The sequence below is a fragment of the Onychomys torridus genome, chromosome 5 (genome assembly GCF_903995425.1).
Source record: "Onychomys torridus chromosome 5, mOncTor1.1, whole genome shotgun sequence".
Taxonomy (NCBI): Eukaryota; Metazoa; Chordata; class Mammalia; order Rodentia; family Cricetidae; genus Onychomys; species Onychomys torridus.
Window position 1 is genome coordinate 129381614 of NC_050447.1, and position 12333 is coordinate 129393946.

Below are 12333 nucleotides of genomic sequence, written 5' to 3' on the forward strand. Positions count from 1 at the left end.
TTGGTTGTGTATATCTGGGTGAATCTACTTCCCGTTTCTCTCTGCTTGTCCCACGTGGTCCTGACCACTGTGGCTACAGTGAGTCTCCAGGCCAGAGCGACTCATTTTACTCATGGCCCAGAAAACTCTCTAGTTCCTTTGCCTTTCGTGCGAATCTTGGAGAACTTCCTTCTTAGCCAGCTCTCCCTTTGTAAGTGGAACATTCTGGTATTTTCCATAACAGTAAACAGGGGTCTATGTTGTCATTTTGCTGTCTTGTAATAAAAATACAGCTTCCTTTGTCCAACCCATCTCCCATTGTTGGATACTCAGGTGTCTTAAATAATTTCAACTTACCCCCCCCCCCCCCCCCGTTATTAACAATATCAATATCTGAAAGCCAGGTCTCTGAAAACCTTTTCTTAAGGAGTAGCATTGCTGAACTGCCTTAGTTGGCCCCTGATGGAGATGCAGCTTCCTGGCCAGAGCTGTTGAGTCCAGAGCCATGGCCACTCCTCCCTGAGAGTGAGGCGGCCATGAGCAGGCCGGTCTTGGCACTGTCCTGTGGGTCACAGCTCCAGTCCTTTTTCTAACCTTGGTGCAAAGCAGATGGGAAATGGGTTCAATGCCTCCTCTTTCTGGAAGACTTCCCATCCTTCTAATGGCATCCCTGTCCTCTGGGGACTGCTGTTCCTTTCTGGACCAGAGGACCTGTGCAGCTCCATCCCCATGTCACTGCAGAGGCCTCTCCCCGCCCTGAGGGGCCTGCGACTACTTTAAGAAAGTCTTTCCAGGCTTCAAAGAGTAATAGGATAGCTTTCTGGAATGCTTGTTAAAATTCTTGAATATATTTAAGGGATTTTCATGTTCAAAGAGAGCACACTTTCTGTTTGATGTCCACAAAAGATGGTTTCCCCCCTTTCCTGCGAATTTAAATAATTAGCCTGATTTCTGGGGGAAAGACCACAAGACCCTCCCCTCGTGGTCTAGATGTGGTATGTGTTAGAAGTCTCCATGACTAACTGCAGGGGAGGATGTGTGTAAATGATTCGGAAATACGTTTCCAAACAAAGAACCATCTGTAAGTTGTCAGCTGGAAAACAATGGCGCCAACCTTACACAGATTGGATGTCTTTGAAACAATCACACACAAAGAAATAGAAGTATCATTTTAAATAATCATTAATGATGGCCCAATGGGGACCCTCCAGAATAAATGGGAATCAGTCTCCCCCTTGTGGACAACTAGGGAAGCCCTGAGTTTTTGTCACTAAGCATGAGTTCTGAGGAAACGGAGGTGTGTGGACCTGTCTGCTGATCCTGACGTCCTTGAACTACGGGTCCCAGCCAGCATGGGAGGTATGTGGACCTGTCTGCTGATCCTGACATCCTTGAACTACGGGTCCCAGCATGGGGCTCCAAGAGGAAGTACTGCTATGAAAGCTCCCTGGCAGAGAGACACTGGAAGCATGGAGGGGACGTCAAACGGCTCCTCTCCTGATGGACGGTGGTGATCCTTGGTCCAAACAGGTTCTGCTAAGTGCCATGAGCTGCTTCTGGGGAAACATTGGACTGGGACTGAGGCAAGCAGGAAAACTCAAAGGGTTTGGGGGATGTTTTTCTCCCAACATGGGAGCAGGCTGCAGTTGACTTCGGCCTGATGGCTCCAAGGTGGTGGGTGCAGCGCAGCAGTGCCCCTGGAGACGAAGGCTTGTGCATCTGTCCCTTTGAGAAGTTCTGCAGCCTGGCCACAGCTGGCCCTGCCCTCCCCCCGCTCCGCAGACCCAGCCTTCAGAGTCACTGGCTTCTCAGACCCGGCCTACATCCAGCTCTTGAGATCACATGCTCCTGGAAATCGGGACAGCGGGAGTTTCAAACATGCATCTTTGCTGTGTCCTTCCATATCGCCCCCATCCAGACAGTGAAGTCTCTGGGCAGAGAACAGGCTTCCTGGCAAACAGAAGTTGAGAATTGCAGGCGCTGGGGTCAGAGGGACCTGGCCCAGGCTCAGCTGACTGACTGCCCTGGAGTGCCACTTCTCCTGATCAGAATCTCTAGCCCTGGGATTCAGGATGTTCCTATGAAGACACAGTCTAAATGAAACCTTGCCATGAGCCCTCATAGTGGGCCCTGGCTCCACCATTCTCAAACCCTGCATGAGCCTTGTCCTATGCCTTATGCTGTGGACAGGGATAAACTGGTACGAATTAAGAAAATGGATAAGCAGAATTTCATAAAACTTTTAGATCACAGAAAGACTTTGGTAATATAAAGAAAAAGGCACAGCTAAAAAGAAAATATTTACAATGCAAATTTTTGACAAAGGACTTGTATCCAGCATCTATAAAGTGTTTACAATGCAACAACATGAACAAACGGGCCAAACGAGGCTAAGATGGTAACATAAGCTCACCACAGCGACTAGAAATTCTAAATAGAATATACAAGCTGCTGTGTGAGAACTCTAAAGGTTGAGTGATTGCAGATTGGAAAAAAGAGGAAAAACTGAACAGACACGTGCCAGGCATGGTCCTTTCCCCCTTTCTCCCCTCCCTCCTCTCCTCTATTCCTCTTTTCTTCCTCTCCCTCACACCTCCCCCTTTCTGTTCTGCCTTCCCCCACTTCTCACAGAAGCAGCAGAGGCAAAAGGATATTCCCCAAGAGAGCTCCTCTCTTTAGTCAAAGGAATCTGATGGAGGGGCCCTTGTGGGAAGAAGGAGTAAGGAGTATCCAGGGATATAGATAGCCAAAAAGTGGTTCCCTAGTTCTGTGAAAATATGGCCCCTGTGCTGTGCACCAGTCACACAGATCCAAACCAGCAGAGTAAAACCCTGAGAATGAAACCGAAATGCAGACCATGGGCACACCTTCTTAACACACTTGCTGAATACAGTGTGTGCTTGAGACAGCCCCACATCAGTGCAGCAACTGACACTGGAACCGCTGTCCACACAAGGCAATGCTGAACCTGAGCTTGAACCCAAGCGAACTGCTGACCTATCAAAACCACTGTGTTCTTCAGACACAGGAGTGTGGACTGAACCCAACGTCTACACTCAATGACATTTCCCATCTCTAAGACAATCCAAATCCCAGCATGCAAAGAGCCAGGAAAGCACGGGCAGTTCTCAAGGGGAAAAGAATACATTCAGATTCCCAAGGTGAGTCATGGCTGCTGGGTTACCAAAGACTTCAGATCCCAAGGTGAGTCATGGCTGCTGGGTTACCAAAGACTTCAGATACTCCTTACTCCTTCTTCCCACAAGGGCCCCTCCATCAGATTCCTTTGACTAAAAAGAGGAGTTCTCTTGGGGAATACCAGACAACGACTTCAAAGAGGCTGTGGTGAGAGAGCATGCTCCATCAGAGCCAGAGCGATACACAGAAGAAGGCTAAGGAGGTATTTGTCTACAGAGAACTTTAAAAACACTTCAAAAAAGAGCAAACGGAAATGCTAGGATTGAAAATATAAAGCTGAAACTTAAAATTCCCCCTGCATGATCCAGCAGGAGAATGCAGGAGCAAGAGTGAAGGGTGCATATGAGGTGGGGGAAGGTGAGTGTGAGGTGGGGGGAGGTGAGTGTGAGGTGGGGGAAGGTGAGTGTGAGGTGGGGGAAGGTGAGTGTGAGGTGGGGGAAGGTGAGGGGGAAGGTGAGTGTGAGGTGGGGGGAGGTGAGTGTGAGGCCCAGAGTTAGTAAAGGGCAGAACCTGGCACATTCAGGAGGCTCTGTGCACCCCAAGAGGGTGTGCTCTGTAAAGCATGAACTCCTGAAAACCAAGAGAAAGTTCCATCATCGGAACAAGGAACTGAGACACAATTCACAGTAGGGCAGTGATGCGTCCAGTCCAGGGCAGTAGTACTACCAGTCCGAGAAGTGGGAGCCAGTGGCTCACACAGCAGCAGGGCCACAGTCAGGAGCTGTGTGCGGGGTAGAGAAGCCAATAAACCCCACCCCCTGACCCTTTCATTACAGTTACATAAGGTTCTCGACAGTGTAAAGCCATGGACAGTGGTAGCAGGTGGCAGAGTTCCTGGGGGTAGTGAGGGCAGAGAGGAGGAGGGAGCTGGTGTATGACTCTTCCTGGGAAGATGTGAACAGTCATCTATTCATCCCAGGTAGGAAACCAACAACAGTTTCATGAACCAATGAGTTTTATTGGTGTTGATTAGAGGAGTGTGGGTGAGGGGTTACTTACAAGAGCAGAATCATTTCAGCTGCATCAGCAAAGTCCAGCACGGGTGACAGCTCACGGAAAACTGGGAACCGGGAGTACACTGCACAGCCTGCAGACAGCTCGGTAGGTGGGAGGCTGGTCCTTTCCAGGTGGCTCCATTGGTCTGAGCCCCCTTCAGGCAGCACAGCTTGCCTGGCAGTGTCTCTCAGCAGTCCTTACTGCTTATAGAAGCTTGAGGAGGGAGGGGGCCTAGTGAATTTGGTCAGTTTCAGGGACATTCTGAGATTAGTGAATTGTTTAGTCCTGAGTTTAAATGAGCTTCCCTGCAGGATGGAATGTTCCACCTCTTGTAGTGGGTAGCCATCCCAGCATTGGCCTGGAAGTTCCAACCCCCACTGAGGCTTTGGTAATGGTCACGCCCACAAGGAGGGGCAGAGGGAGGAAGCTGAAGACCCAGGATCGAGAGGAGAGGCTTCTCTTGGTTCTGGAACCCTGGACGCTGGAGGTAGACTGAGCAGAGTTCTCCAGAGAACACCGCCAGACTGCTCCATACCTTTGCCAGACCCCACAACCTACCTACCCCTTCATTTGTAAGTTACCCCACAAAATAAACCTCCCTTTTAACTACGTGGAGTGGCCTTAATAATTTCACCAATAACCTCCCCTTTGAACACCCTGTTGTTTCCTTTCCTTTTCTCAGTCATAACAGCTTCACTTCAAGATGGAAGGTTTGAACCTCAGAGGAAACCGCCACACAATGGAGGCTGGGAAGGCACATGAGAGAAAATTGGCGACATTATAAAAGTACATGACAGAGTTTGGAGGGTTACAGAAATGTATCTTGACTGTGGTATTCTCTTCTGTTTGGATCTACGTACGAATTGACCACATTTACTCTTTGAACAAACCCAATTTAATGCACTTTATTTATAACGAGTTATTGGGATGAAGGATCTGAAGACCCCACAAAGGAAAATATATAAATTGTGCACCTGCAAAGTTTCTCATTTTCTTCAGCCATCCACACATCAGACACTTCTCTGCTACTGTGACAAAACACTGTGGCCAGAAGCCACTGACAGAGGGAAGGGTTTATTATGGTCCCAAGGGGATTAGAGTCCATCATGGGGGGGGGGCGGGGGGGCGGGGAGCTGGGTTCCCATCTTGAACGGCAAGAGTGAAGTAGAAGGAAGGAAGTGGAAATGGAGTTTCATTTCAAGTCTGCTCCCAGGGACATGCTTCTTCCCCTAAAACTCCCCAAACAGCACCACCAAGTGGGGACCAGGCATTTAAATGCCACAGACTATTGGGAGAAAGAGGGAACATTTCCCAGACCATGATCAGGAACTAAGCCTGACATGTGCTACAAGCCGCAAGGATGGCAAAAATTTTAAAGTGCCAGCAAGAGTGTGATGAAAACAGAATTTTTTGGGGGGATATAAAAATAGTGAGTGTGCCCACTTTGGAAACAATTAAGCCGTGTCTTATTTAAACATGCATTAACTATGTGATCTAATTAGACAAATCCCAGCTAGAGAAGTACAAAGTACATGGACACAGTGTCTCATATACAGCTATTGGTTGCAATAAAGTTTGTGATGGAAACTGAAGTGTCTATGCTCAGGTATGTGGCTATAGAAACTGTGGTCTACCATAGAGAGATGTGCTGCTCATCAGCAAAGAGGAACGAAGAGCAGGCCCTGCGGAGGATGAGACTCCAGAGTGCTAACCAAGAGTTCCACACAGAGAGTTCCTACTCCGTAACTCCACTCCTCCTAGAAGAAGAAGAAGCAAGGATCTGATAGTGTTCAGAAGCAAATCTGGGTGTGGTGGTGCACATCTATAATACTGAGTGTGGGAGGCAGAGGTAGGAGGATCAGAAGTTCGAGGTCACCCTTGACTACATAGCGAATTCAAGGCCAGCCTGAGCTACAGGAGACCCTGTTTCAAAAGGTGGCAGTGGTGGACAGAGAAGTGGCTCAGCAGCTAAGAGCACTGGCTGCTCTTGCAGAAGATCTGGGTTCAGTGCTTAGCCCCCACATGAGGTGGCTCATAATTATAATTTCAGTTCCAGGGGATCAGATGCCCTGCTCTGGCCTCTCAGGAAAGATACTGTGTGCACACGGTGCACACACATTCACTCAAGCATGCATACATATACATAAAATAAAAATAATAATTTTTAGTTAAAAAGCAAAATCAGTAGTGTTTTGGGTCTGGGAATCAGTGGAGACATTACTTGGGGGCTGTTCCATGGACATACCAATTTGTCAATGTTTATTAGCCTTAAATATGTTGATTTTTTTAAAAGTTGATTATATAACATGAACTAATACAGCTGTAAAAATACAAATAATATGATATTTGTACAGAGACAGTCGAGGAGATGGATATAAAAATAATCTAGAAACTGATTTGAGCTTTGAAAGTTAATCATTTGGGTTATTTTGGTATTTCAAATCAATTTGGGGAGAAATATTTACAAATGATAATGAGTCAGTTGGCCATTCCAGTTACAAAATTAAGACCTATATCCACTTATGGGGAAAAGAAAAAGAATTTCACGTAGATTAAAGACTCAAGTCTATTGAAAAACATAGTCATCTTAAATGAGCAAGTAGTAGAGGCGTCCAAGTGAGGGTGTGGTGTGACTTGGAAGAGCCTTGCCTGTGCCCAGAGAGTCCCACTGGACCACACTGTTTGGAGTCTAGTCCTGGGGAAGCCCAAGGTCCCATAGACAGGACAGGACAGGAAAGGAGTTCCCAGGCTCCTCCTGCTCACACCCCAAAACTAGAGAGAACTTCAAAGCCTTCTTCCCCTTCTCTGCTCAGCCCCCTCTGGGAAGTAGCAAACAGTGACGCCCAGGGCACTGAGAGGTTGGAGCGTCAGGTGAGTAGAAATCCACACAGCACTGGCCAGCTCCCCTAGGCAGTGGATAGACCTGTGGAAGCCTTTCTCTTCTTGTACCCCAGGGCTGTCACCCTGTAGTCTCTGGACAGAGGTCTCCCATGAGTCACTGGCCCCAGAGGAAAGACCAGGTCTGATTGCAGATGTTTTCATTCTCTTTGTTTCTCTGGTCTCTTGGGGCCATCTGAATTAAGCTGAATGAAGAGCAGGTGAGGAGCACAGGTGCTGGGTGTAGGGCAGAAGTCCCCATAGCAACAGAGCCATCTGGCTTTCCTGCCTGGCATAGGGTCTTGTGACTTCACAGCGGAATCTTCTCACAGTGGGCAGGAGGGGTTGCCGGGTAAAGAGGGTGGGGGAGGGGCTTTGGCCTTCTAGCTCTAATTTGAGGCTTAGGCTTCTTCCTGTCAGCATCTGGGGCTCCAACCATCTCCAGTAGACTCCGAGTGGCAAGTGCTAGTGAGTGTGAGCGGCGTAGCATGTGGGCCATTCTCTGCTGAAGTCCTCTGGGGAATTGGAGGAGTCACACCTGGTTTCCTTCAATCCAAGCCTAGCAGGTGAAGAGGAGCCAGGGTCCCAGAAGGAAAGACAGAAGTGTGATCTTTCCCACCCAGAACAGCCTGTCCTGGTCAGCACCCTCTCAATGGCAGGAAGGGTAAGACAGAATGGGGAGTCGCCAGAGGGGGCTTCCATAGGAAGTACAGTAGAGCCCTCCAACCCAGTGATGAGCCTTCCAGCCCACTCACACGTGTTAGGTTCCTCAGTTGCTCTAACAAATTGCTGCGAACCCGGTGAAATGGTGTAGGTTCACTCCCACAGTGTTGGAGGCCCCAAGCCTGATGTCACGGTGTCAACAGAGTGAGTTCCTTTTTGGGGGTACAAGGGAGAAGCTGTCCCGTGCCTTTCTTCTGGCTTCTGGTGATGTTGGTGACCTGGTGTTCGTTGGCTGTGGCACTACCACTGCAGTTTTCCACTCATGAGATCATATATGACATGCTCCCCAAATATCCCTGCCAGAGATTTCAGGCATGCCCTAACCCAGTAGGACTCCACGTGTTGCATCTGCCAAGATCATACAGACAAGGAAGGGCCTAGTCACAGTGCCAGGGCTTAGGACTGGGTGCTGTACCTTACGGGGAGCATGCACAACACACACGGAGAGTGAAGAGCAGATGGGGCTCAGCCTGTTTCCCCAGCACAGTGCAGGGAGAGACAAGTCTGGATGAAAGGTAGGATCGGAATGTTGAATGTGTGCTCTGGTCCCTCATCTCCAGGAGCTCTCGGTCCATGGGCAACACTTTCCCAGGAGTTAGGCGACATTCAGGGAGTTAGGGACCTGCTCTGGTTGTACCTGTGACAAAGGAAAGGGAGGCCAGAGCAGGGACCCCTAGAGGAGTCCGGAAAACTAGGGGCCAGACCATAATAGACTTCCTATGAAGCCCAGAGTCTATAAATTGGAGCAGCTTGAGGCCTCTGGAAATGGTCCCAATGAGCATTGATGGAAATAGGAGACTCCAGGTCTCTGGGTGTCCCCACCCCCACCCCCCACCCGGCCAAGAAGGAATCCACCATTTCCTTTCTCTGCCTCGCCATAAGATACGACTCCTCCCCCTACCAACCCTGGGGCGGCAAGAACTTAGATCCTAAGCCCTACTTCGCTCTTATTCTCTTACTCTCGTTCTCTCCCCTCCCCCCTCTCTCCCTCATGGGAATGGGTGTTTTCGTGCATGCGCGTCTGTGCACCACCTGCATGCCTGCCTAGTGCTTGTGGAGGCCAGAAGAGAACACTGGATCCTCTCAGAAACAGGGTTCCAAATGGTAGTGACCCACCAAGTGGATGCTAGGCTTGAATTCCCTGGAAGAACCGTTGTGCTCTGAGGCTCTGAGCCAGCTCTGCAGCCCCATCTATGTTCTTCCTTCCACAATGCCTGTGCTTTTATTGTCCACCACACACCAGGGCTTTTCTAGATCCCGTGGAGACAGATGGGCCTTGCCTTGATGAGACGTGTAATTAATTCAAGATAGTCAAAAACAATGCCGGCAAGTGCTTTGGGCAGAGTAGGTACACCAAAGGAGACGTGTCCTCAGCTGGGAGGGGGTCAGTCAGTATGGTGATGTGACTAAACCACGATGGTAAAGGAAGCACCTGACCAGGCACCACAAGCAGTCATCCCAGGGAAAGGGATGGCTCAGGCAAGCACACTGGTGTGTGCTCAGGACCTGCTAGAAAATGCCAAGTGAATGCTGTGTGGACCCAGCAGACCTAAGGGGAGTCCGAGACCAGGAGGTTAGAATAAGGAACTAGACCTTGATTTTTTTCTTGGAAGAGTGTTGGTTGAGTGTCAAGGGCATGGCCATCTCAGGTGCAGAATAGGAGAAAAGGCGTGTCTGTGAGAAAGAAGGGGTAACGGTCTCTATGGGGGAGGCTGGGAAGACTCCTCTGAGGTGAGGGCTCCAGAAGCTCAGACAGGGTCAAGTGCAGTGTGACTGAGGGCCTGGGGGACCAGGGTATACTGAGCAGAGCCAGTAGGGTGAGGAGTGAGGTGAGGTTGCAGAGCTCAGGGTTTTCTGAGGGCATGGTTAGGACCACTACTGGACTTTCCCAGAGGGGAACCCTGATCAGTTGTGGACCCTACAAGCCCCCCAAATGTAGACAGGACTAGGGAGGAAGCAGGCAGCAGTGACCAATGGATACTCTCTCTTCTTAGACAACTCAGAAGAGCCACGAGACTCAGTCCAGTGCCTTGATCTCTCTGAGTCTCCTGTTGGGGGAGGACCCAGGACACCTGTCCCGGCAACCGCAGGCCACCAGTTCACAGGAGCCACTTGGCTGTCCCAGGCCCTCTGAGGTGGGCTCAGAATACCCGCCTTTCTTCCACATTCATGAGCAGCCCCTGGCTATGGAGGAGCTGGCTCAGCAGGTTGAACTCTGCCCAGGACACAAAGCTGGCTGGAGCAGCAGAAAGGGTCTGTTCCTCGGGGAGTCGGCGCCACCCAGTGGCTTCTTCCCATACTACCGCTCTCAGGAAGAGCTTCTCCCCAGCACCACCCCTCAAGGCTGCCAGTGTCTGGGCACCAGAGACCACTTTCCTGGAAGTGGGGCACAGGATGGCTGCTGCAAGGTGACATGGGATGGATTCCCTGTGACTCTGAAGAGGCCACAGGAGGGCAGTACCAAACCTCTGGAATGCTCCAGATACCTATCCCCAGTGAGCCCTTGGCCAGGTCCCTGATGGCACACTAGCTGTGGGCACAGAGGCTAGGAGGGACTGTCCAACTATACTTCATCTCCTCCCTTTCAGAGAAGTGGCTCTGGATATCAAATTACAATAATTCAAAGGAAGGCCTGAAACCAGAGCTGAGCCCATAGAAACCCTTAAGTTACTTCTTAAAATTTGTTAGACACCCAGATACTGGATCTCATTTAACCCTAATGACCCCATGCTAATGGCAGCTTATGAGTGAGACAACATCTCTTCGAATATCAAAGGAACACGACCTCAGTCACCCAGGTGCCAAGCCTGGGTTCTGGTCCAGCCCCATACCCTCTAATGTTATAAGTAATCCCCCCTGGCAACCACACAGCTTGGCATGGGGTCTAGGGATGGCACAGGAAGTGGGGTAGATAATAAGTTCAAAGCCAGGATCAAACTTTCCCCTGGGAGCTCCTGGATGGGTAGGCAATGTCACGAAGGGCTCCCCACTCTGCAGAACTGGCCCGGGTCCTGGCACCTTCCCTGATTGGCCCTGTAGAGTTATAAAGCCAGGGTCCATCTTGGCATCTGGGCCTGAGCCTGGCTGACACCTTGCTCTTCCTTACCCAGTGTGCTTTGGCAGGGCCAGACCTCCTCGCCTCTGGCTTTTCATCCTCACCAGCCTGCTGTCACTTCTTAGGAGGGTTCACGCCTGATGGCGACCAGGGTCTTCCCTTCTCTGGGGACCGTGTTTTTGATGCTTCAGGATTTGTACCATACTACAGAAGCCCTGAAGAGGAGCTTCACACCAGCCCGGTGCCTCCCTCTTCTGTGCTGGGGAGCTCGAGGGAGTGACCCCAACCTGGTGCTGCCAGCCTGTGAAGATGCAGCAGTGAAAGCCGCAGGGACTTCTGGGAGTGAACTTGCTGGTCAGTGGGTGAGGGACAAAGAGAGCTGCAGCCGAGGGTTCCACAGCTCAGTCCATTTGCCCTGGGACCATTTGACCTTCCTGCGGCAGAAAGAGGTCTTCTATTAGACCACCAGTGAGGGGGGAATCCTCTCGTTGCCACAGAGGCCCACAGGAAGAACCTACCCTCCCCCCTCCACACCTTTTCAGTGCCAGGTGACCTGATCTTCCACTCTAGAACACCCCTACACACACACACACACACACACACACACACACACACACACACACACAGGTCTGGGCTCACCTTTCTTTTTCATCAGGAGGAAAATCTGCCTGATGAGGTGTGGGGGTGGGCACCACAAACTAGCTGCAGAGGGATTCCTACTGTGCCCCCATTAGAACCTCATTTGTCCTTCCTAGTTTGTCTCAGGCCTGGACACAGGGATTCCCGACACAGGGAGCAGGGGTCTCCTGGACAACTTGGAGGTACACACCCCCAAAGCTGGCTTTGTAAATAAATCCTGTCGGCATGGGTGCCTTAAAACCTCAGTGTGGCGCTTCAGAACCGGGCCCCCAACTTCCCTCTACTGAGCACTCATTATGAGCGGGGTGGGCCTTGCCAGATCCTCAGAGATAGTCTCGTTCTACAGGCCAACAAACAGGCTCAGTGGGGCGGGCGACAGGCTTCTGAGTCTTAGGACTGATATCAGCAGAGGCCCCTGGCTGGGGCTGCAGGGATGGTGGGTTGATCTGCTGAGAGGAACCCACTGCACAGCCAGGAGATCCAGCCAGGCCCAGCACAGCCCACTTACTGCCTGCCCATTCCCACCCCGTGTGCACCCAGGCCTCATCTGAGTCTGATTTTCCCGAATCTTTTCATCACCAGGCTGTTCTGCCACTTAGGAGAACCTTGGTGTATTTTGTGGAAATACAAACAAATGTTGCTTTAAGGTTTTATTCTTTAACCACCCCCGGCCACACACACACACACACACACACACACACACACACACACACACACACACCCTGCTTGTTACTGGGTCAGAAGAAATGGTTCTGGAGTCCTTTGGAATTGCCTCTCCTCAACATGGGGAATTTGCCTGTGCAATGATTACTCTGACCCTGGAGCAGAAAAGACAGTGGGGGATGGGTGTGCTCAAAGCTGGTGTA

At 50.5% G+C, this 12333-nt stretch overlaps 1 protein-coding gene across 1 annotated transcript; it reads left to right on the forward strand.

The window, feature by feature from the left end:
- The first annotated feature begins 3476 nt into the window (after positions 1 to 3476).
- On the forward strand, positions 3477 to 11108 carry LOC118584692. The gene is made up of 4 exons (XM_036188935.1): positions 3477 to 3630; positions 4196 to 4278; positions 9768 to 10202; positions 10884 to 11108. The coding sequence occupies exons 1-4, from the start codon at positions 3477 to 3479 to the stop codon at positions 11106 to 11108; spliced, it is 897 nt and encodes a 298-aa protein (XP_036044828.1).
- The last annotated feature ends 1225 nt before the right edge of the window (positions 11109 to 12333 follow it).